The sequence below is a fragment of the Silurus meridionalis genome, chromosome 4 (assembly GCF_014805685.1).
Source record: "Silurus meridionalis isolate SWU-2019-XX chromosome 4, ASM1480568v1, whole genome shotgun sequence".
NCBI classification, from domain to species: Eukaryota; Metazoa; Chordata; class Actinopteri; order Siluriformes; family Siluridae; genus Silurus; species Silurus meridionalis.
Genome location: NC_060887.1, coordinates 2,177,345 through 2,203,235, shown reverse-complemented (window position 1 = coordinate 2,203,235; position 25,891 = coordinate 2,177,345). Strand labels below are relative to the sequence as shown.

The window sequence follows — 25,891 nt, the reverse complement described above, 5'->3', positions numbered from 1 at the left end:
ACTCTGTGCATATGTTTAAAAATGACCATGTTACTGTGTGTACAATGATACTAATTGTGTTCATGTATTACAAACACTTTATTAGAGCACCTATATATTCATATACACTGTGTGTGTGTGTGTGTGTGTGTGTGTGTGTGTGTGTGTGTGTGTGTGATTATTTGTACAAAGAGTTCCGTCTCATCACTTTCATTATTTTAGATCAAACATGTGCACTACTACTATCAGGTCAAATACAATGTCCTGGTAGGAAAAAAACACCAAAACAAAGTGTCCAAAAACTTACGACCCCCAGGCTGAAATAGTCCACGCAGAAACAAAACAGAGTAAGAACAGGAGCTTTGAGGGTTGGGATTTGGACTGTAGTTTATGTTAACAGTCTGCTACACTGACTCAGGACTACAGTTTGTATCTGATCATCACTTCACCTCAACATCATTTAGCTGTAATAAATGGACATTCAGTGAAACCCAGATGAGGACGGGTTCCCTCTTAAGTCTGGTTCCTCTCAAGCTTTCTTCCTTATGCCGTCTCAGAGAGTTTTTTCTTGCCGCAGTCGCCACCGGCTTGTTCATCAGAGACAAACTTACACATAAAGAACATCATATTTATTTTTATCACCACATTATCTGTGTGAGAAATGCTCTATTTCTGAGTAATAATATGTAATCTGAGAAAGAGAGAGGGGGTGACGTCACAGAAGGATCTCGGGGCGTGTTTGTGTGACATCACAGTAGGACACGTCTTTATAAGTCAGAACGTGTCTTTGTTTCTCATTTCTCAGAGACGAAATCTAAGCAGATTGCTGAAAAGAAGGAGAAGCTGGAACACATGGAGAAAGTAGTAACAGAGTTTGATGCATTTATCAATCTGATGATGAAGAAAAGCGCAATAGAGAAAGAACAGAACAACATTCTGGTACAGATGGTGCAGGAGCTGGAGGCTACTTTGGCTTCTGAGCAAAGGCACCGGGAACCAGACATAAAAGAGAGAAACTCCACACACCTCCAGAGCTGGGTGAGAAAACAAAACAACTAGAGGAACATGTTGCTCAGCTTGAGGCCACTTTGGAACAGACCACCATGGAGCTCCAGGATACTCTGAATCATTGTGAAGAAGAGAAGAATAGTGCAGAGCAAGAGAGAGATCATTTGATGAGAGACAGAGAGCGGCTGGAGGAACATGTTGCTCAGCTTGAGGCCACTTTGGAACAGAACACCATGAAGCTCGAACCTTTGCAGCATCACTTTGAGAAAGTGAAGAATAGTGCAGAGCATGAGAGATCATTTGATGAGAGACAGAGAGCGGCTGGAGGAACATGTTGCTCAGCTTGAGGCCACTTTGGAACAGACCACCATGGAGCTCCAGGATACTCTGAATCATTGTGAAGAAGAGAAGAATAGTGCAGAGCAAGAGAGAGATCATTTGATGAGAGACAGAGAGCGGCTGGAGGAACATGTTGCTCAGCTTGAGGTCACTTTGGAACAGACCACCATGGAGCTCCAGGATACTCTGAATCATTGTGAAGAAGAGAAGAATAGTGCAGAGCATGAGAGATCATTTGATGAGAGACAGAGAACGACTGGAGGAACGTGTTGCTCAGCTGGAGGCCACTTTGTTAAATGAGACAGAGGAATGGGAGGACGAAAGAGAGAAGGCCAAAAGAGACTTGGAGGAGATGAACACCTTACACCTCCAATCTACCAGAAAGCTCCAGGATTCCCTGAATCTCTGTATAGAAGAGAAGAAGAGAGCAGATCATGAGATTGATAATTTGATGAGATTTATAGTCAATAGTATAAAGCAGTGTGATTTTCTGTAGCTTGTAGATCGTCTCATCTTTTGATCATTTTTATATTTACAGATTTAAAACTTTTAGGGTACATTTAGTGTGTTTGTGACCATTTTGCACAAGTCTCACAAATGATTTTATTCTTCCAAAACCCACACAATCAAGTATTTCAACGACTGCACCCGTATTCACCAATCAAATCTTACAAATCCAGCAGTGCCATCATGCAGCATTACACACGGGGGTCACCACAGCATTTATATGTTTACAGTAATTACACTGATCATTAACACCTTGGCAAAATCAGCATGAATTAGTGGCATCATCACCAGTGATACAATTTGAAGATGAAAATGTGACATGTGAACACGTTTCTTCATGCCAGTTTTGTCATGAACATCATTATAGTTAGGACTGAAAATGAGAACATAAAGAGAGTAACGACTGTGTGAGAGCGTAATGGCTGCATTTCCAGATTTATTGAAGGAAAATATGTCGTTATTTACACTGTGTTCTGCAGTTATCTAATGGTAGGGGATTTGATGTTCTCCTGTATTCCATGCAGTCGGGCATCTCCTCCTCCTGCGCTCCCGTAGTGGAATGTGATGGTGAGACGCCGCTGATTACAAATTTAGAGTGAATTTTTATTTAACATTTGAGTTGGATTTTATAAGAAGGTGTTTATGAAACAACTATCACTCAGTACAAACCCAAATAACCTGCAGGATTTCATCTTCATGATCACAACACTTCAAACAAAACATCTACAGTACATACAGGATTCAGGGCCATTTTTCGATATTTATATGTTACAGTAATTTTGTATTATTTATATTAGGAGTCTTTAACGACTCTGTGCATATGTTTAAAAATGACCATGTTACTGTGTGTACAATGATACTAATTGTGTTCATGTATTACAAACACTTTATTAGAGCACCTATATATTCATATACACTGTGTGTGTGTGTGTGTGTGTGTGTGTGTGTGTGTGTGATTATTTGTACAAAGAGTTCCGTCTCATCACTTTCATTATTTTAGATCAAACATGTGCACTACTACTATCAGGTAAAATACAATGTCCTGGTAGGAAAAAACACCAAAACAAAGTGTCCAAAAACTTACGACCACCAGGCTGAAATAGTCCATGCAGAAACAAAACAGAGTAAGAACAGGAGCTTTGAGGGTTGGGATTTGGACTGTAGTTTATGTTAACAGTCTGCTACACTGACTCAGGACTACAGTTTGTATCTGATCATCACTTCACCTCAACATCATTTAGCTGTAATAAATGGACATTCAGTGAAACCCAGATGAGGACGGGTTCCCTCTTGAGTCTGGTTCCTCTTAAGGTTTCTTCCTTATGCCGTCTCGGGGAGTTTTTTCTCGCCACATTCGCCACCGGCTTGTTCATCAGAGACAAACTTACACATAAAGAACATCTTATTTATTTTTATCACCACATTATCTGTGTGAGAAATGCTCTATTTCTGAGTAATAATATGTAATCTGAGAAAGAGAGAGGGGGTGACGTCACAGAAGGATCTCGGGGCGTGTTTGTGTGACATCACAGTAGGACACGTCTTTATAAGTCAGAACGTGTCTTTGTTTCTCATTTCTCAGAGACGAAATCTAAGCAGATTGCTGAAAAGAAGGAGAAGCTGGAACACATGGAGAAAGTAGTAACAGAGTTTGATGCATTTATCAATCTGATGATGAAGAAAAGCGCAATAGAGAAAGAACAGAACAACATTCTGGTACAGATGGTGCAGGAGCTGGAGGCTACTTTGGCTTCTGAGCAAAGGCACCGGGAACCAGACATAAAAGAGAGAAACTCCACACACCTCCAGAGCTGGGTGAGAAAACAAAACAACTAGAGGAACATGTTGCTCAGCTTGAGGCCACTTTGGAACAGACCACCATGGAGCTCCAGGATACTCTGAATCATTGTGAAGAAGAGAAGAATAGTGCAGAGCATGAGAGATCATTTGATGAGAGACAGAGAACGACTGGAGGAACGTGTTACTCAGCTGGAGGCCACTTTGGAAATTGAGAAAAAAAAATGGGAGGATGAAAGAGTGAAGGCCAAACTAGACATGGAGGAAAATAACATCTTACAGCTCCAAACCATCAGAGCGCTCCAGGATACTCTGAATCATTGTGAAGAAGAGAAGAATAGTGCAGAGCATGAGAGATCATTTGATGAGAGACAGAGAACGACTGGAGGAACGTGTTGCTCAGCTGGAGGCCACTTTGGAACAGAACACCATGAAGCTCGAACCTTTGCAGCATCACTTTGAGAAAGTGAAGAATAGTGCAGAGCATGAGAGATCATTTGATGAGAGACAGAGAACGACTGGAGGAACGTGTTGCTCAGCTGGAGGCCACTTTGGAACAGAACACCATGAAGCTCGAACCTTTGCAGCATCACTTTGAGAAAGTGAAGAATAGTGGAGAGCATGAGAGATCATTTGATGAGAGACAGAGAGCGGCTGGAGGAACATGTTGCTCAGCTTGAGGCCACTTTGGAAATTGAGGAAAAAATGGGAGGATGAAAGAGTGAAGGCCAAACTAGACATGGAGGAAAAGAACATCTTACAGCTCCAAACCATCAGAGCACTCCAGGATACTCTGAATCATTGTGAAGAAGAGAAGAATAGTGCAGAGCAAGAGAGAGATCATTTGATGAGAGACAGAGAGCGGCTGGAGGAACATGTTGCTCAGCTGGAGGCCACTTTGGAACAGAACACCATGAAGCTCGAACCTTTGCAGCATCACTTTGAGAAAGTGAAGAATAGTGCAGAGCATGAGAGATCATTTGATGAGAGACAGAGAACGACTGGAGGAACGTGTTGCTCAGCTGGAGGCCACTTTGGAACAGAACACCATGAAGCTCGAACCTTTCCAGCATCACTTTGAGAAAGTGAAGAATAGTGGAGAGCATGAGAGATCATTTGATGAGAGACAGAGAACGACTGGAGGAACGTGTTGCTCAGCTGGAGGCCACTTTGGAAATTGAGGAAAAAAAATGGGAGGATGAAAGAGTGAAGGCCAAACTAGACATGGAGGAAAAGAACATCTTACAGCTCCAAACCATCAGAGCGCTCCAGGATTCTCTGAATCATTGTGAAGAAGAGAAGAATAGTGCAGAGCAAGAGAGATCATTTGATGAGAGACAGAGAGCGGCTGGAGGAACATGTTGCTCAGCTGGAGGCCACTTTGTTAAATGAGACAGAGGAATGGGAGGACGAAAGAGAGAAGGCCAAAAGAGACTTGGAGGAGATGAACACCTTACACCTCCAATCTACCAGAAAGCTCCAGGATTCCCTGAATCTCTGTATAGAAGAGAAGAAGAGAGCAGATCATGAGATTGATAATTTGATGAGACTTATAGTCAATAGTATGAAGCAGAGTGATTTTCTGTAGCTTGTAGATCGTCTCATCTTTTGATCATTTTTATATTTACAGATTTAAAACTTTTAGGGTACATTTAGTGTGTTTGTGACCATTTTGCACAAGTCTCACAAATGATTTTATTCTTCCAAAACCCACACAATCAAGTATTTCAACGACTGCACCCGTATTCACCAATCAAATCTTACAAATCCAGCAGTGCCATCATGCAGCATTACACACGGGGGTCACCACAGCATTTATATGTTTACAGTAATTACACTGATCATTAACACTGTGATTATGGTCGGTATATAAGGAAGTGCTGAATGTGTGATTAGAATCAGCAGTAATGAAGCAGTAATGAGCACAACATCTCTTATTCTTGAAGGCTGATTTATCAAGAGTAATAAATGTGTCAGAAAAACAGACAGCCAAGAGATGAAGTTGTGGACGAGACAAAGGGTCATAAAGCGGTCATAAAAGAATTACATGCTACTTTTTAGAGAATAATGAGGAATGTGGGCGTTACACATGTAGCTGAAGAGGGTTTATCAAGACTGTGTGTGGACTGTGTTATTGGGAACTTCCATGGAACTGCCTGGATTTATTTATTAACACCACAATCCTGGATCCTGAACCTCCTCCAATAGTTGTGTCGGTCATTGGCAGAGGTGGGAAGTAACGGAGTACAAATACTTCGTTACTGTACTTAAGTAGATTTTTCTGGTATCAGTATTTTACTCCACTATTTATTTTTCAGACAACGTTTTACTTTTACTCATTTTTACACAAATATCTGTACTTTTTACTTCTTACAGTTTCAAAACCGGCTTATTACTTTAGTTTTAATCCATTGATTTGGTGAAATATATTCTTTATTTTCACTGCGTCGATTTCAGCCGAACAACCGATTTCCTGTTACTGTGCGTCTTTTTCAATCCACTGGTGTATAAAGTCCTGACTCTCACTCTTTACAAAGATAAGAATCAGCAGTAAGAAGTTTGGGGTTATGGTGGATGAGACAGAGGGAGTCAGTGATGAGAACATGACTAAGAAAACAGACACATTCCTGATCATCATCATCTTTTCTCTGCTTGTGTTCTATATGTGGATCTTCAGTCTGGATACATTCATTAGGTAACAACATTTTTAATTCGTTTTGTATTAATATATATATATAAATATATATATATATATTTGGCTGTCAAAATTCTAATTATTTTAAACGGCACTAAATGTTATTAACGGCCTATTAATTCTGTTTTTACCGTTTTTATAAAAAAAATGTAAATACATAAATAAATAAATAAATAAATAAATAAATAAATAAATATAAAAGAGGCAAAATTAAAACCTCCATCAAAACATACACTTATTCACGACGTCCCTTCTTTACTTAGATATAAAATAAATAAATAAACTTCACCGAAATATAATTTTTATCAGTAAACTTTTGTTTTATTTCTGAGTCTCAAATCAAACACCAAATCTGCCATGTTTTACACAATTTACCCTCTGGGGGGCGTTTTGTGGGTTTTTCCCTCATAATGGTGACACGAACTTAAAATACATCATTCAAATCTGTAAAATGTCTATGATTATATATATAAAAGCTTCTTGACTTGAAGAGGTGCAGTTTCTCCGGTATCACCTCATTAACTGTCCGTGTGGAAACATAGCAAAGACTCTTAATGATGTCCACACGTCTCTGCACTGTTATAGCCTTTATATTTAATCACTGTACATATGCTTACATATATATCACATGCTGTACATATGATACATATTTATCTTTATTATTTGCATGATTGCTACTTTTTGCACTTCTGGTAGATGCCAAACTGCATTTCGTTGCTGTGTACCTGTACTATGCAATGACAATAAAGTTCTATCTATCTATCTATCTATCTATCTATCTATCTATCTATCTATCTATCTATCTATCTATCTATCTATCTATCTATCTATCTATCATCTATCTATCTATCTATCTATCATCTATCTATCTATCTATTAATATGATGTGAGGTCCAGTTAACGGCTAAAACAGGTAGAAGTAATAACTACTTTTTACTGAAGTACATGTCAGAGCCAAGTCTTCTTTACTTTCACTTAAGTAAAAAGGTATAATCAGTACTTCAACTTTTACCAGAGTATTTTAAAACATGAGTATCTGTACTTCTACTTAAGTAATGGATGTGTGTACTTTTGCCACCTCTGCCTTAGTGTCCAACTTCTCCTACAGCTCCTCATATGCCTTTTCCTTGGCTTTCACCACATCCCTCTTCACCTGCTGCTGCATCTCCTTGTACTCCTGTCTACCTTTTTCATCACTTTGTCGATCCCAATTCTGTGTCTCCCACCTCTTTCTCCTTCTGCTCTCCTGCACTTCCTCATTCCACCACCACGTCTCTTTTTCCTCCTTTCCATTTCCAGATGTCACATCAAGTACCTTTCTAACTGTCTCCCTTATCACTTCTGCAGTAGTTCCACAATCATCCAGCACCTCTTCACCACCACTGAGCCCCTGTCTGACCTCTTCCCTGAATCTCACACCACAGTCTTCCTCTGACTAATATACTATAATAATGCTGAGTAATGGTTATAAGCTTGGATTTAAACTAATATAAGCGATGTTATATGTTCTCTGAAGCATATTGCTAAATGATATTATATAATACTAGATTCTACAACTGATAGCTGAAGCTGACCTGAGTCTACATGGGTGAACTTTATGCACCCTCTTATTCATTATTATTATATTTATTATCATTATATCATAAACTGAACTAGATACATTTCTCAACAGCAAAGATTTTGTGCAAAAATTCTTCTCCTGTGTCATCTGTTGTGTAATGAAAAAAAAAAAATCAGAAGTCTTATGACATCACAGCTCATTTGCATATCCTAATTCATATGCCATTATTTAATCTGAATCACAAACACATTATTATTATTATTATTATTATTATTATTATTATATATTCTAAGAGTAAACTTAATTTACTCTTTTTATATCTGTAGATAATTTGTGTGTACATTTTTGCTCTTTTACATTTAATTAAATTACACATTTATATTTGTACTTTACGTATTTTATTAGTATTTCTTTGTGACAATGTCTGTTGTGTTGTTCTATAAAAGCTGTGTATGAAAAAATAAAAATAAAAGACATTTGGGAAAGCTTTTAAAAAGTATTTATAATAATGTACAGATAAAACAAATTTGTAATTAATAATAAAAAATTCATTACTACATCAAAAATGTAGCAAATAAGACATTAAACAAAAAAAGAAAAATACATATCATAAAAATATGCGTCTCAATTTTCTGGTATAAAGCATTAAAGACCAGACAGTGTCACAATGAAATACTAAAGAAATACAAAAACTGCAAAAATAAATGTATAATTAACCCATAAAGAGTAAGAATGACCAGAAAAATGATCTACAAATATAAAATGTCAAATATAAATAAAAAAGAGACGTCATAAGACTTTATCCCTCAGCATATAAATTATTTTTTTATCACCGTAAAATGTAAAGTAATAAAATCCATAAATAACTGCTTCCTGTCAGGAAGTCTATAGTATGCAGACTTTTTACACATAGATGTAAACTATAATAAACTGAATGCTGTATGGCTCTATACATAAATATAGATTACTAGACATTTATTCATGTACAAAGTTCATGTAAGAGATCTTTTTTTTTTATTCATGTAAGAGATAAATCACCGCTGTGATCTTTGTGACTCGGTCTGACGACAAAGGAAGCTGATTTGCGTAATGCATTTATTGACGGCTGAGGGAATGCGCCGTGTGCTGTTTTTCTTCCATGATTCCAAAGTCTTCAGAGCTGCTTCAGGGTTGCTGGGTGCCAGATCATGAATGGCATAGATGACTGAGAGCTGCACTTCCCATGGCATACCTGCACACAACATCCAATACAAAATTAGGGTCTGCTGAAGCACAAAACTAAAAATCAGAGAATAAAAATCAAGATCGATAAAAACATTTGATGCTTCAGAAATACCTTTTGAGAAGCTTCGCATTCCAAACTGATTGATGCTTCTTGCCAGGTTTTCGAGTGACGTTAGCATGTTCTCCTTAAGTCCTAGTTGACCAAGTCGCCCTGTTTGAGAAGGACAAAAACCACGAGTGAAAAGATGAAGAATCCAGGAATAATGTGAGATGATGCTCTGAAACAGGATTGACAGTAAACTTACCAAGTAGCCTGAAAACTGCTGCTACACAGACGTCTCGGAACGGTGTTTGCTCTGTTCTTGCTTGCCTCAGCCAAGTGTTCAGGATCAGCCAAAGATCCTTCCTAGTAAATAAAAAAGAGGAGAAATGAATATGTTGAGGGTCTTTGTAGTGGTATTGGAGCAGCCATTGTGGTTTTACGATCAATTATGAGTTTATACAAAAATGGGAACTTGCAAACAACCACTAGAACTTTGACCCTTAATGGAAAAAGTCAGGAATGAGAACTAGGTCCTACAGGTAATGATGCTTTATAATGTACTTTACACCACTGAGAAAGCCGGGGGCAGAGCACTGGATCAGCCATGACTACAGCACCCCTGGAGCACAGAAAATTAAGGGTCTTGCTCAAGGGCCTAAGAGTGGTACTTGGTGATCCTGGGGCTTGAACCCCCGACCTTCCGATCAGTAATCCAGAGCCTTCACCACTGAGCTACCACTTCCTGAAAAAAGACCCTCTCATGGTGAAATACTTACAGCTAAAGTTACAGAATTCTCTCTGACTGTCTGAACACTGATCCTGGAAACTTCATTTATAAATGCACAATAAACATTTCCTCACAGAAACATCACCATATCAACAATTACCCAATTTTTCCCTGTGAGATCTTATTGTATTAAAGATAAGATATAAAAATGGCGCCTAAATAATAACTTTACAGCTGAAATCCTCTCAGCACTGATGTTATAGAAAAATAATCGGTCATTTCTAAACCAAAAGTTCAAGTATTAAAAGCTGAGAATGAAATATGTTGAAGATGTTTTGCATTCAGTACCATATAATATTGGTAATGGTCCAAGTCCAGCCCAGTTGTGCACACAGAAGATCCAGGCTGAAGATGTAGTTCCAGGTAGCAGGGCAGAGATTAAAACCATACCAGCTGTTCTCCAGGAACCTCAGACTGCTGTCTTCCAGAAAAGACTTTAGGGTGCTGGTGATAGCATTGTGGATGTTTCCTGGAGGCTCCTGGGAGAAAATACAATATAGAAAATATAATCTTTTCTTAAACTCGCTGTGCAATAAAGCAATAGTTACAATATTGTAGTGACAACATGAATTTATAAGGAATTTGTCCCACTAGATTACACTGATACTTGGAAATCAAAGTTAGAATAAGAAGGCAGTAAAATACATGATAAAGTCCAATTGAAAAAAAGACAATGCCACTGAGAGGAACACTGAGGATCTGCTTCTTACCTCATTCCAGGGCAGATACTTGTTGAGGAAGTGAAATATCTTTCCTCTTGCTTTCCGGTTGCTCACTATGTGAATCGCTCGGCATAAAGAGCTGTCATGGGATAAAATACTTGGCCATGCTGTCACCATGCCCATAATCACTTGGGGGGCTTCAAGAAAGTCTGCAAAGCAACAAGACAACAGGACGTAAATACACTGTATAAAAAGAAAGACGTTGCATAGAAAACGTCAACACGCCCGTATGAAATTGCAGGTTTTTGGAAATTCAAGATGGAGACAAAATATTTATTCAGTCACCCAAAACCCTGTGGAAAAACACCATAATGTCTGTAAAGCATGGTGGGGGTGACATAATGCTTTGAGGCTGCTGGTCAAAATGCTGAGGAAATTCACACATCGAATTTACCAAAGACATGGCTTCAGGAAAGGATAATTAAAGTTCTGGAATGTTCCAGCCAGAGCCCAGAACCCATTGTGAACAAAAAAAACCTATGAATTTTTTAAAATTTTTATTTATTGTTTAGTGTTAGATCAAATTAAGGATGTAATAAATCTGACATTTACGTTTACATCTTTATATTTTTATACCCTGCAATTTCATAAGGGTGTGTGGACTTTTTACATCCACTGTACATCACCAAATACAAGACACAATTGTCATCTCTGTATCAGTGTCCATTTTTAGTAGATAAGTAATGAAATATCAGTATAATCTCACCTTCTTTAAGGAGTCTGTAGGCGAGACCATGTGCTTTGTGAGAGTCTCCTCTCTGTTGACACACGCCTACATAAACCCTACAGAGAGACTGCAGGAGATCATGTCCCATAAACCCTCTCTCTGCCTTGATCTTCTTCAAAATCACAGAGAGAAACGTCTCTACTAAGCACTAAATGAGACGGAAGAAAACGATCATTCGATATGTACAACAAGACCGGGTTCAGGAAAACCACTAGATATTGTATAAACCAAAATCTAGATTCAATATTCGATCAATCATATCTACTGTTCAATTTAAGAACATCAGGACCAGTGAATTATAGATCGACTTTGAAATATGAGAAACTCAAATCCACAGCTAAAGAATAAAGTGTTTAAATCGCATGCACTGAACTGACCTCGTTTGCACAAAACACAGAAATGACGTGTTTCTCTTCATCTCTCAGAACTGGAAGTTCACTTGTTCCTGTAAGTGCATGAATCCTGTCTGTATCAGAACAGGACTTTTGTAGTGTTTCTAATGCACTGTACAGGAGAGATTGTGTTGTGTGTGTTGTGTTTGTAGGATCAGGTGAAGCAGCATCAAGTCGAGGCTTTTGAGCTTTCCTGGGTGGTGACATGTCTGATCCAGTTCTCTTTGCTGTGGGCTTTGGGTCTGTATGAATATTAAATAAAATATGCACAATAAAATAAACAATAAAACAAAGCTGCGTGTTTGATTTCTGCATAATGAATATAACTTTCAATCTGATCATCTGATCATTTGAGGGAAATGTACAAATAGCTTTAGCACATGTTTATATAAATCTGTATCTCCTCTAGAAAATAGTTTATAACATGTCACATCTAAATACCTTTGTCAGCTTCCTGCTCGTTCTCAGTCTGCGTGGAGGAGCACTTTTTCTCTGTAATGACAAACAATTTATTACAGTCAAAGCAAATACCTTCTACATCAACATCTACAGAAACTCAGAGAGATTTCAGTGTTACCTTTGTTCAACTCATTTCCCTGTTTGAAGAGTTTTTCCTGTTGAGGATCAAAACAATTACAGTTTTATTTAGTCACAATTCTCACTAAAAGTTCAATGATGTCTGCATTTAAAAATGAAAAAAGAAAGTACCTCCATTAAGCAAAAGCTTTTCTCAAAGCTGCTGATTTTGCATTTCAGGACATGGATTTCAAGATTTTGTTTGGTGTTCGCTTCTGTGAAATAATTTCAAAAATGAAATGAAAAGGTGCTCAGATCACATTATCACATTATATGTTTATTTTAATAAAACTGAATCATGCAGTAATAATCAACTTGTACTTTCTTACACACCTTTAAGTTCCAAAAGCTGTTTTTCAACACTGTCATTTCTGTAGGAAAGAAGAAAAGAATTAAATATATTTTTATATTATTATATTAAAGCTGCAATTTTTTTTCCCATTGAAAATGACACAAAATAATTGTTATAGTTAGTGTTACACTGTTACTAAAATTATTATTATTATTATTATTATTATTATTATTATGAACACATTATTAGATATTAGTTTCAATATAAGCATTTTGATTAAAAAAAGGAAAAAAATTAAGTAAACAAACAATTCCCTAGGTTATATGTGTGTAGCATACAATTACAGAATACCTACAGAATCTAGAGCAACAATTATCTCATTTAAACAATTGAGAAGTTGAGGGCCTCGCTCAAGGGCCCATCGATGCGGAATTTGAACTCACGGCCTTCTGATTAGACTTCCAACCATTTTAACCACTGTGCTACCCCTTCCTTCATTCTCTGTGTACGATGTTTACTATAAAATGATGTGTGTTAAAATAAGCGCTTCGAGCCAATCAGAATAGAGAATTCAACTGAGTTTTGGGATAAAATATAAACAGCAACAACAACAACAAAAAAAAACATACTTGTGAGTTCTGATATTCTGCATCTTTAGAGTCTTCAAAGGCTGAAGCTCCGACTGGCTTGTGCGTGTCTTTTCCATTTCTGTAGATCTTTTCTAGTTTTTACTTCTAGAGTTTGATGAATCTGGAAAAACAGAAAACAGTTTTAATCACAAATCCTCCAGTATTTTAATTTTTTATGACAATCACATGTACGATCATGCTCAGTGTTTCTAAAGTGTATTTTCTCCTTTTTTTGTGTGCAGATTATCCACAAGGTGACTATTAGAAATATAATGATGTGTAGGTTTTCATGAAAAGGGGGCGTGGTGTTTGGATGGGGCGTGGTCTGGGGGCGTGGCGCACGCCCGCTCAGCTCCAGAATGAAGTTTTGCCGGTTCGGTTTTTATGAATGACGATGGGACGTGTTTACTCAACTGCTTACAGCCTTTAAAGGTATTTGTGAGAATAATGTAGTAATGGTGTTACATATTATGACGATGTTGGAAGTTTATTGATATGTTTCATGCTAGCTAGATCGTGCTTCCCGGAAGTTGTGAGTGCACACGTGACTAACGCGTGGCTAGCGCGGATCATTCATGAAATCGGTGAAACCTAAGATCAGGTTCGTGAACATGAACTTGTAAACTTACCGCAAGTGTGTTTCTTCTGAAATGAATCGCGGTTCGGCGCGGTGTTCCGGCTTTTAAACACGCAGCGCACTGTGACGTCACATGTGTTATTGCGCCTCGTGCGCGTTGCATTACAACGCCACTGTGTTGTACAATAGATATAGAGTATGTGGTTTGTTTACAGTTAAATACTTTACCTTGAGGGTATCTAACTAAATATTCACTATTACACGAGGACTAATGGAAATTGATCTCATCTTACATTTTCAATTCTCAATTCTATCATTATTTGCTTTGATAATGTTGATGGAGGAATATAGAGAAGGTCAAGAGTGGAGTCGTGGTTTTGTATTAGGAAGTCTGGTGTGTCTGAGAAGTATGTGACGGTGATGCAGGACATGTGTGAGGGTGATGCAGGACATGTGTGACAGCAGTGAAGTGCATCAATGATCGGCTCTGAGCCCTTTTCAGTTTTGGACAGGTTAACGGACGAGGTCAACTCTTTTTTTTTTTTTATTGATGCACTTCAGACAGAAAGACACTTAGGTGAGAAAGACAATGGAACAGTGGTTAATTTAGTCCAACAACAAGTTATACCACAATCACAATTATGAATGTGAGCATCAAGAACAGGAGAAAGAAAGAAAGAAAGAAAGAAAGAAAGAAAGAAAGAAAAGGAAATAACAACAGAAAGAACAACACAACACAAAACAAACAAACAAAAAAAAACACCCCAAAAGATTTGCACCTAAGTACATTAACACTCTCATAGGATATATGTTTTCCTTTCTTCTTTCTACATCTACCAAGAAGTCAGGGACAAGGGGAAGAGCTCAAGAAGTCCAAACAAAGAGAACAGGATTTTATTTTTCTCTTTCTCTTAAATATGATAAGATTGGTTGCCAGGTGGTGTAAAACTTTTCCGTAATACTAAGTAATGTAAATCTGATCTTTTCTATTTGAATAAACTGAGACAGGTCATGTATTTAATAAGAAGAACTGGGTGGGTGAGGATTCTTCCAGTTCAGTAATATAAGTCTCTTTGCTACTATAAAACAAAAGGCGAGCATGTTTGATTGTAAGGAGGACAAGGAGGGATTTGTGGGGTTGAGTCCAAATAATGCTATTAGGGGACAAGGTTTAATATCTAAAATGAAGTGTTCAGAGATTGATTTAAAAATTGATGTCCAGAAAGAGGTCAAGGCTGGGCAAAGCCAAAAAGTATGATAAAGAGTAGCCGGAGCCGCCGACACCGATCACAAGTTGGATCCAAACCAGGGTTAATTTTAGATAGTTTGGTCTTTGTCCAATACACTCTATGCAACAATTTAAACTGGATTAACGAATGACGGGCGCATATAGAGGAGGAATGTACACGACCAAGAGCCTTAGACCATTCCTCATCCGTGAAATTATAATTAAGGTCCGATTCCCAGTTACTCTTTATTTTAGAAAGCGATGAAGAGCCCGAATGAACAACGAATAAAAAAATAGTTTTATAAATATTAGAGACAGTACCCTTACAAAGTTTTGTTTCTAAAACTCGATCAATCTCTTGTTTAGGAGGTGGGTGCAGGAAATGAGAGGATGTGTTCCTTACAAAATCACGAATTTGGAGATATCGGAAAAAATGAGTTTTATGGAGGTTGAATTTTTCTGACAGGTAGGAAAAAGTGACAAATGTATTCTCCTGAAAAAGATCATTAATGTTTACAATGCCCCTTCTAAACCACAGTGCAAAGGATCTGTCCGAAATAGAGGGTAGAAAGGAGGGGTTTTTATATATAGGAGACAGACCTGATGCTGCCTGGAAATCAAAATGTTTTCTAAATTGTTTCCAGATTTTAAGGCTTTGTAGAACTAAAGGATTGGAGGAGTAATCGGATGTCTTTAACGCTAATGAAGAGCATAATAAAGCATGCAGAGGCACATGAGGACGGACGAGGTCAGACAGGAGTCTCTCCGTGGACTATGATGTTTGCCGACGGAGCAACTGCAATTCCCTGATTTTGTATTTTTTTGTATGTTTGTCACATGTTAATGTTTCAGATCATCAACCTCATTTAAATATTAGTAACAATAACACAACTGAACATGCAGTTTTTATTATTGAGAAAAACAAAATCCAAAACTACATGCCCCTGTGTGAAAAAGTGATTGCCCACTAAACTTAATAATTGGTTAGGCTGCCCTTAGCAGCAACAACTGCAATCAGGAGTTTGTGATAACTTGTGATGAGTCTGTTACAGTCTTCATTTTGTCTGTCCTCAGCCATTCAGAGGTGGACTTGCTGGTGTGTTTTGGATCATTGTCCTGCTGCAGAACCCAAGTTCACTTCAGCTTGAAGTCACAAACAGATTCTCCTTCAGCATTTTTTAGTAAACAGCAGAATTCATGGATCCATTTATTACAGCAAGTCTTCCAGGTCCTGAAGCAGCAAAACAGCCCCAGACCATCACACTACCACCACCATATTTCACTGTTGGTATGACGCTCTTTTTCTCAAATGCGGTGTTACTTTTACGCAAGGCGTGACGGGACACACACCTTACAAAAGTTAAACTTTCGAGTATTTTCCCAAAAGTCTTGGGGATCATCAAGATGTTTTCTGGCAAAACTGAGACTAGCCTTTATGTTCTTTTTGCTCAGCAGCTGTTTCAGTCTTAGATCTCTGCCGTGTAGATCATTTTTGCCGTCTCTTTCTCATGGTGGAGTCATGAACACTGTGAGGCTGCAGTTCTTTGGATGTTGTTATGGGGTCTTTTGTGATCTCTTGGATGAGTCGTCGTTGTGCTCTTGGGGTAATTTTGGTCAGCCGGCCACTCCTGGGAAGGTCACTGTTTCATGTTTTTGCCATGTGTGAACAAAAAAGTTAGCACAGTTTTAACAGGGGGGCAAACACTTTTTCACACGGGGCCATGTAGTTTTGGATTTTGTTTCCCCTTTATTTAAAATCTGCATGTCGTGTTCACTTGTGTATCTTTTACTAATATTTAAATTAGTTTGACGATCTGAAATATTAAAGTGTGACAAACATGCAAATAAACAGTGTTGTGCGGTAACGTGTTACTTTTGACAATAACTAATACTGTAACAATACTGTAAAAATAAAGTAACTCCATTACCATTACAGTATGGTGCGTTACCCGTTACTTTTATAAATGAATGAATTTGGGCTGAAGTGTAGACTACAGCCTAACCAGCTTACAGCAGCGTCGCATTGTAGGATTGGTGGATGAACCACTGTAAACACGAAGAAGACGCGCTGTGGGCGTGTCTCCGTTTATTCAGGTCTGTAATGGCAAGTCGAGGCGAGAGCAAGACGAGTTTCTCAAAGTGGAAATATGCTCATTATTTCACTTTAGTTGAGTATAAAGACAAAAAATGTCAAATGTAAGCTGTGTCTTTCTGGTTCGAAGCTCGTATCTACTGCGATAAACAGCAACTCCAATCTGCTTAAGCTCCTTCAGAATCTACATGCCTCGACGAAGCTAGAAGCTAACCCTGTGTTCTGTTTTCATACTTCAGCTGTGAAAAGAACATGTTTAAGAGCTCAACACAACAGGAGAAGCCACTTTAGTGTTTAATTGTGAATATATTATTCAGCTTGTTTTGTTATTTATTTCAGAAATGCTTGTGATGTATTCAGTTTGTGCTGCTCTGACTTTAATAAAATAGTGTTTAAAAATGACTTTGTGTTTAAGTCAGTTTTGTGTTTGTAGACCATAACACATAAAAGGGCATTAATGGGAACATTAAAGAAGGTTCTTTAAAAAAGTAACTAAAAAGTTACTTTTAACAGTAACGCATTACTTTTTGGTGTAAATAATCAACAAAGTAATTGAGTTACTTTTTGAATGAAGTAACGAGTAACTGTAACTAGTTACTATTTTTTAGTAACGAGCAAAACACTGCAAATAAATATACACAATGGTGTGAAAAAGTTTTATACTACTACAAAAGTATGTACTTGATATACAATGCTATTTTTTCTTTCTTTCTTTGTCTTCCAACAGTCATTTAGTTGAATCTTCTGAGGAGAAGTGGGTTCCACACACCAGCTATCAACCAGAAAAGAGGTTCAAGCAGTCTCCAAACTCAGCACCTGTTTCAGCTCTACCAGTAAGAGTGAAGGGGCTGGATGTTCTCTGGTTCAGGCAAACTTTCTTGTAGTTTTATTATTGAAAATACCCTAAATATATTACACAAATGCTTAACATATAATGTAACTGTGTGTTTTGGGAAGACTATTTTAAGGAATGTGGTGATATTTTGCAATGAGCTCAGACAGCTAACGTGCTTCATTTGAAGGTCATGTTCAGTTCACTTTGTAAAATTTGAATGAAATGTTTTAAAATACAGCATTTTGTGTAAGTTATAGTTATTACAAAAAACTATATTTAAATGGGTTGTGGGTTGTGGAAGGAGTTAATAGAATCTTTAGTATTTAAGTCAAAGAATCATACAAAAGCCATATGATACACAGTCATACGCCTAATGCTAATTACAAATGCTAAATTGAGAATGAATCTTTCTTTTTGGATAAATCTGTGCTTGATTTGCGTTAAAGGACGGCTTAAAGACCAGACAGAATCCTCTGCCAGCTGGTCAGTTACATTTCACCGTCCGTGTTCTGCTTTCTGTGAATCAGTTTTGGCTAACGTTAATGCTAAACACGTGATTATTGAGTTATAGTTATAGGGGATTCTTAGCCTTGTTAACCCTGTGGTTATTTATGATCTTAGACGTATAACATAACGTGCTTCACATAACATCCGGTCTAAAACACAGAAAATATATCATCATGTTGAATTATCAGCAAATGTCTAGTATTTCAGGAGCTTAGCATGGTTGTGATCACCTCTATTTCACACACAAAAGTGGTCGTAAAACAATAAGGAGAGACAAAAGCCCCATGTGCTAGGTGGCCAAGTTTTTAAATAAAAAAATAAAATGAAAGTAAATATAAAGTAACCATATCCTGTTAGAGGGAAATAAATTCCACCATTAGGGTCCCTTAACTGGTTCCATTGTGTAGTGGCTAACATGATTTTCAAAGCCCTTTTTCTCACTCTGGATGTATACAGTTCTTGAAAAGTGGGCAGGGGGACACCGATAACCATTGCAGCCGTCTAAACTGTCCTCTGTAGTCCTCTGATGTCTGATTTTACAGCTGAGCAGAACCAGACAGTTATTAAAGCAACTCCTGTTGAACTTTCTAAGCTGGTGAAGGAAGTACATCCTCTGTTAAGCCTTTTTAACAATGGAGTCGATGTGATTGTTCCATTACATGCCCTAAGAGATGGTGGTGCCCAGGAACCTGAATGACTCCACTGCTGCCATAGTGCTGTTCATGATGGTGAGTTGGGGGAGAGCAGGGGGTTTCTCCTAAAATCCACAATCATCTCCACTGTTTTGAGCGTGTTAAGCTCCAGGTTTTTATGACTGCACCATGTCTCTCAGGTCTTTCTTTACTGAAGCAGGGTCGTTGGCTGAAAACTGATTTTACAGCTTTTTAGAGTAGCTCCTCTTAGACACTCTATGAAGATCAATGATGAGGATTAATCTTCCTCATATTAATGAATTAATCATGTACTACAGTATTTGAAAATAACTTAACTGAGAATAGAAAGCTGAGGGTACATTGAGTTTCCCAAAACTGGATTGTTGCAATCTGAAAACATGTTACCTGAATCATTATTTCTGCTTATTTATGCTGTGCAGGTAATTGTGTGGATCCATAGGTTAGTGGTCATCACATCTGCTTTACATGCAGAAGGTTCTGGGTTCAACTCCCAGTGGGACCATGCAGGTTGTAAACATGAATAAGGTTTATATATTACAAATTGTTACTCAATCCTGGAAATAAATAAACAGCATGTTTCTGCATTGTGCTTGTATCAGTAATGGAGAAAAAACATTCCAAAATGGCTCAAGAGCATGTCTCCACTGTGGGTCAAGCCCAAGACCTTCTGCATATAAAACAGACATGATGACCACTACACTCCAGTATTAACAATCAATGACTGTTTCCTCCAATGTTATAAATCACTATATACTGCTCCTTTATCTGCTGACACTTCAACATTAGAGGCCTTTTTCAAAATGTATGTATTCCTACAATAAGTGTAGGTACAGCATTACAATTGGATGAGTTTATATCTGATACAGAAATAGCCTTAGCAAGTATGCCTTCTGGTAAATCACCTGGAACAGGATACGAAAATCTTAGCAAAAACTCTGACCTGCCGTCTGGAGAAAGTTCTGCCTTGTGTTATTTCACCTGAACAAACAGTCTTTATCAAGAACAGATACTCTTCTTGTAATATTGGGCGCATGTTGAATGTTATATATAACCCATCTCTATCTGACACTTCTTTAAAGGTGGAGAAGCAGAAGGTGGAGGAGCAGAAGTTGAGGAGCAGAAGGTGGAGGAGCAGAAGGTGGAGGATCAAAAAGAACAGGCTGAAGTCCTTTGGACTTTTGGAGACTTTAGAGAATGTGAGAAAATGTATAACTGTGTGTAGATAATCAGGTAAAATATTATTTATGAGTCTGACTTTGTTGAAGGTGTTTATGTCTCACCATAAATCTGATTATCACGAATCACACAGCACAACTTACTCAAAAGTCTAATGCTGAATGCTTCCTGTTTTTTTTTAACCTAAATAAATGTAAATGAAGTGATGAACACACTGGATGTTGTTGTTCTGTAGACAGTCACACTGCTGCTGAGAAATCTGGACTGTACTGTGGATGACGGACCTGTAGGAAGCGTTCCTGAGATTTGGGACTGTCCTCACTGCACAGGTCATTTATAACTACTGATCCTTACATTTTCCTTCTTTCTCAGTAACTTGGGGTTTCCTCCCTGTACTCAGCTGGAGTATTTTCTGAATGTGGAGAGCTCTGATATTGCGAACCTTTAACACGTTTGATGTGCACTCTTTGCTTTGTGTTTCTGCTCGCTGTCCCGTACAGGTCATGATGAAGAACGGACGCTTAAAAGGCTTCTGGTATGTGACATTTTCATCTCCTGATGAGGCTCGAGTAGACATCATGGAGATGAACGACAGGGTGCTGGGCAGCAGGACTGTGTACTTAAGTCCCTCTCAGACCACCCAGGGACGAAGTCATGGCATGAAGGTAGAAACCATCTCGCCTTCAAAACCCTGCCCAGACCCAAGACCCAACGCCAACAAGAACATCCATCCACAGAGTGAGTCAAAGCCGTCCGATTAGTTTTGTGTTAAGTGCAGTTAAAGATTTAAAACAGAAGAGAACTTTTCATGTTAGCAACATTTACCTTCTGATTGGATGCTAACATGAGATGATTGTCTGCATCTACAGATGTTCCAGTTGCAGATCCTGGAAAAGAAAACCAGCAGCAGTGGAACAGGCGATTCACACCACAGCCTCTCAGACTGGACACACAGGAACTATTCTGATTCTATTTCCAGTGTGTTTTATAGAGACCTTCATGATCTGGAGCAGGTTTTGGTCACAGCTGTGTTTGGTCACATGTAATAATTGGTTTAATACTGAGTGATTGATCAGTGTGTATTATTAAAGTCAGCAATGCAAACACACACATGCACTCAAACATTGGATGCTGAATTTGTTCTGTTTTCTGTAGGAATTAGGATTAGATCCTCTATTATACCAGAACCAGTGTACACTTGCAGCAAGTTTCTGCTCTCAGAAAATGACCTTTAAATAAAAGTGCTTCATTGTTCATTCACCAGTGAGACCAGAACCTTGTTAATAAAAGAACACCGCTGTTCTGTTTATATTATGGGATACAGACAGTGCTTGTTATTTCTCATGGTTTTCTACATGAGAGTGATGTAATGCTCATGTTTTTGCTTTCTGTATCTCCTCACTCACTCCTACAGGTGGTACTGCACAATGGACGGTCCAAAGGCTTTGGATTTGTCTGATATTCCTCTCTGGATGAAGACACTAATGCCATCAGAGAGTTGAATGGAAAGCTGGTGAGCAGGAGGTCACTGTGTATCACTATGGCTGAGCAGTGGACAGGGAGCAGCCGCCACACCAAGCCCTACCTCCATCCATCCAGGAACATGCAGTGGTTCCATCTACAGTGTAAGTCATACTGTCCTCATAATGTCCTACAAAACTTTACTAAACACACACTGTGTACCGGTCAAACACACACATTATGTAAAGTAACACATCTCTGTTTTCTCTTTCAGGTCATCGTGCTGTCGGTCTGCTCCACTGAATTCATCATTTTATTTATTTTGCTTTTATTTATTATTTCTTTCTCTTTTTTACAGAAATAGTTTTATTACTGTAAATAAATATGTAAATAACTAACAGTAATGAAGGTGTATCATTATTGATCATTCATAAAATTCCCTCTTAATATATGAGAACTTTCATTAGAACTGAAAGAGACGGTGCTGTGAAAAGAGAACAGTAATAACAGAGTTGTGTTCGTGAAAACCCTGGAAACAGATCATGTAAATACACTACTCTGACGCTGACACCATTTATTTAATGGATAAATAAAATTGATCTGAAATAAATTCAAATATTTAAGCTGTAATACTGCACTGTATTTAACATATTATTATTATTATTATTATTATTATTATTATTATTATATATTGTTATAATTTTAAATGTATTGATAGATTTTTTTTTTAAACTTTATTAACTGAAATAAAACATCAAAATATAAATTTTTTATTGTATTTAATTTGTGTCGGTTTATGTTCTAATCTCTAATATACACTAAAAGCCTTTATATTTATAAATGTGTATTTAAATCACAGATATTAAAAAATTAATAATATGTAAAAAGATCTAATATCTACCAAAAAAAATTACTCAGTGTTGATTTAAGATGTTTGGACATTTATTCAGCTCATAAATCCTATAAAACATGCAGCATTAAACATGAACTTCCAGCAGATGAACATCTCATAATACTGTCTGGAAGTGAGAAATGTACAGGTTGTTTTTACTCCATACACATGAACTTACTTTGATCAGAAACACAATCATACTCCAAATCAATTAATCAATAAAGTCAATAAAAGAATCCCAAACTGCTGTGTGTCTTGTCCTCGCTATTAATGACGTCATTAGAGCTCCACTACTTCTAATGACCTGCTGTGACAGTGAGCTCTAATACACATCACACTGCCACCTACTGGTCATTTATGATTCTGCAACATTCATAGAGTCACTCCGGTCAACTTCCGGTTCTCAACTCGGATTCACTCGCTTTATACACAGTTTACAGCCGTTTTTATCTTATTTATGACTGTAATATCGCTCTTCTCTCAGGAACAACAGAAAAGCTGTGAAGACATGATATTTTATCCGCTCTTTACCTCTGTAATGTGCGCATGCGCATAGTGTCAGGTTAAAGAGACCGGGTTACGTCACAGACGGAGGGCGGGGCATCTGCCTGTGACGTCACAGTAAGGCAACGTCTATAATTGGAAACGCGTCTCTGTTTCTCTCATTTCCGAGGTTTTTGCTTGTGAGTAAAGAGGCATAAACATGGAGCTCTTCAGAAGGTTGAGAGATTTTTCAGACCAGAAGATCGAAGAAAACTAAGCAGATTGCTGAAATGAAGGAGAAGCTGGAGCACATGGAGAAAGTAGAGAAAGACTTGGATGCATTTTCTCTTCTAATGTTAGAGAAGATAACAGAAGAGAAAGAAGAGAAAGCCATTCTGCTACAGACGGTGCAAAAGCTGGAGGCTACTTTGGTTTCTGAGCGAAAGCAGCAGGAACAGGACATAACTGAGAGAAGCCAGAGCTGGGCGAGAGAACAAAAACAACTGGAGGAACGTGTTGCTCAGCTTGAGTTTATTTTGGAGCAGACCACCATGGAGCTCCAGGATACTCAGAATCACTGTGAGAAAATAAAAATAGTGCAGAGCAGGAGAGAGATCATTTGATCAGAGAGAAAGAGCGACTGGAGGAACGTGTTGCTCAGCTTGAGTTTATTTTGGAGCAGACCACCATGGAGCTCCAGGATACTCAGAATCACTGTGAGAAAATAAAAATAGTGCAGAGCAGGAGAGAGATCATTTGATCAGAGAGAAAGAGCGACTGGAGGAACATGTTGCTCAGCTTGAGTTTATTTTGGAGCAGACCACCATGAAGCTACAGTCTTCCTGAAAATCCATGAGGAACTGGAGAAAACTGTAGAATGTGAGAGAGAGCTGGAAGAGAGAACAAAAACAACTGGAGGAACGTGTTGCTCAGCTTGAGGTCACTTTGGAACAGACCACCATGGAGCTCCAGGATACTCAGAATCACTGTGAGAAAATAAAAATAGTGCAGAGCAGGAGAGAGATCATTTGATCAGAGAGAAAGAGCGACTGGAGGAACATGTTGCTCAGCTTGAGGTCACTTTGGAACAGACCACCATGGAGCTCCAGTCTTCCTGAAAATCCATGAGGAACTGGAGAAAACTGTAGAATGTGAGAGAGAGAGCTGGAAGAGAGAACAAAAACAACTGGAGGAACGTGTTGCTCAGCTTGAGGTCACTTTGGAACAGACCACCATGGAGCTCCAGGATACTCAGAATCACTGTGAGAAAATAAAAATAGTGCAGAGCAGGAGAGAGATCATTTGATCAGAGAGAAAGAGCGACTGGAGGAACATGTTGCTCAGCTTGAGGTCACTTTGGAACAGACCACCATGGAGCTCCAGGATACTCAGAATCACTGTGAGAAAATAAAAATAGTGCAGAGCAGGAGAGAGATCATTTGATCAGAGAGAAAGAGCGACTGGAGGAACATGTTGCTCAGCTTGAGGTCACTTTGGAACAGACCACCATGGAGCTCCAGGATACTCAGAATCACTGTGAGAAAATAAAAATAGTGCAGAGCAGGAGAGAGATCATTTGATCAGAGAGAAAGAGCGACTGGAGGAACATGTTGCTCAGCTTGAGGTCACTTTGGAACAGACCACCATGGAGCTCCAGGATACTCAGAATCACTGTGTATTATTAAAGTCAGCAATGCAAACACACACATGCACTCAAACATTGGATGCTGAATTTGTTCTGTTTTCTGTAGGAATTAGGATTAGATCCTCTATTATACCAGAACCAGTGTACACTTGCAGCAAGTTTCTGCTCTCAGAAAATGACCTTTAAATAAAAGTGCTTCATTGTTCATTCACCAGTGAGACCAGAACCTTGTTAATAAAAGAACACAGCTGTTCTGTTTATATTATGGATACAGACAGTGCTTGTTATTTCTCATGGTTTTCTACATGAGAGTGATGTAATGCTCATGTTTTTGCTTTCTGTATCTCCTCACTCACTTCTACAGGTGGTACTGCACAATGGACGGTCCAAAGGCTTTGGATTTGTCTGATATTCCTCTCTGGATGAAGACACTAATGCCATCAGAGAGTTGAATGGAAAGCTGGTGAGCAGGAGGTCACTGTGTATCACTATGGCTGAGCAGTGGACAGGAGCAGCCGCCACACCAAGCCCTACCTCCATCCATCCAGGAACATGCAGTGGTTCCATCTACAGCGTAAGTCATACTGTCCTCATAATGTCCTACAAAACTTTACTAAACACACACTGTGTACCGGTCAAACACACACATTATGTAAAGTAACACATCTCTGTTTTCTCTTTCAGGTCATCGTGCTGTCGGTCTGTTCCACTGAATTCATCATTTTTATTTATTTTGCTTTTATTTATTATTTCTTTCTCTTTTTTACAGAAATAGTTTTATTACTGTAAATAAATATGTAAATAACTAACAGTAATGAAGGTGTTTCATTATTGATCATTCATAAAATTCCCTCTTAATACATGAGAACTTTCATTAGAACTGAAAGAGACGGTGCTGTGAAAAGAGAACAGTAATAACAGAGTTGTGTTCGTGAAAACCCTGAAACAGATCATGTAAATACACTACTCTGACGCTGACACCATTTATTTAATGGATGAATAAAATTGATCTGAAATAAATTCAAATATTTAAGCTGTAATAC

At 38.2% G+C, this 25,891-nt stretch overlaps 2 protein-coding genes and 1 long non-coding RNA gene across 3 annotated transcripts in view; 1 reads left to right on the top strand and 2 right to left on the bottom strand.

Annotated features, from left to right (window-relative positions):
• LOC124384658 (leucine-rich repeat flightless-interacting protein 1-like) overlaps positions 1-25,891 on the bottom strand; it is a 468,068-nt gene that overhangs the window by 67,831 nt on the left and 374,346 nt on the right. The gene's annotated exons all lie outside the window — the stretch shown is intronic.
• On the bottom strand, positions 8,606-14,033 carry LOC124384583 (little elongation complex subunit 1-like). The gene is made up of 13 exons (XM_046847558.1): positions 13,908-14,033; positions 13,279-13,399; positions 12,691-12,728; positions 12,490-12,572; positions 12,359-12,395; positions 12,223-12,273; positions 11,767-12,023; positions 11,369-11,537; positions 10,651-10,811; positions 10,229-10,419; positions 9,416-9,516; positions 9,223-9,321; positions 8,606-9,117 (listed from the first exon to the last, which is right to left on the bottom strand). Exons 2-13 carry the CDS (start codon positions 13,353-13,355, stop codon positions 8,921-8,923), a joined length of 1,461 nt encoding a protein of 486 aa, XP_046703514.1. The 5' UTR covers positions 13,356-13,399; positions 13,908-14,033; the 3' UTR covers positions 8,606-8,920.
• Positions 20,331-21,085, top strand: LOC124384744. Its single transcript, XR_006925558.1, has 3 exons — positions 20,331-20,387; positions 20,603-20,696; positions 20,868-21,085. It is a non-coding gene; the product is annotated as an uncharacterized LOC124384744 (long non-coding RNA).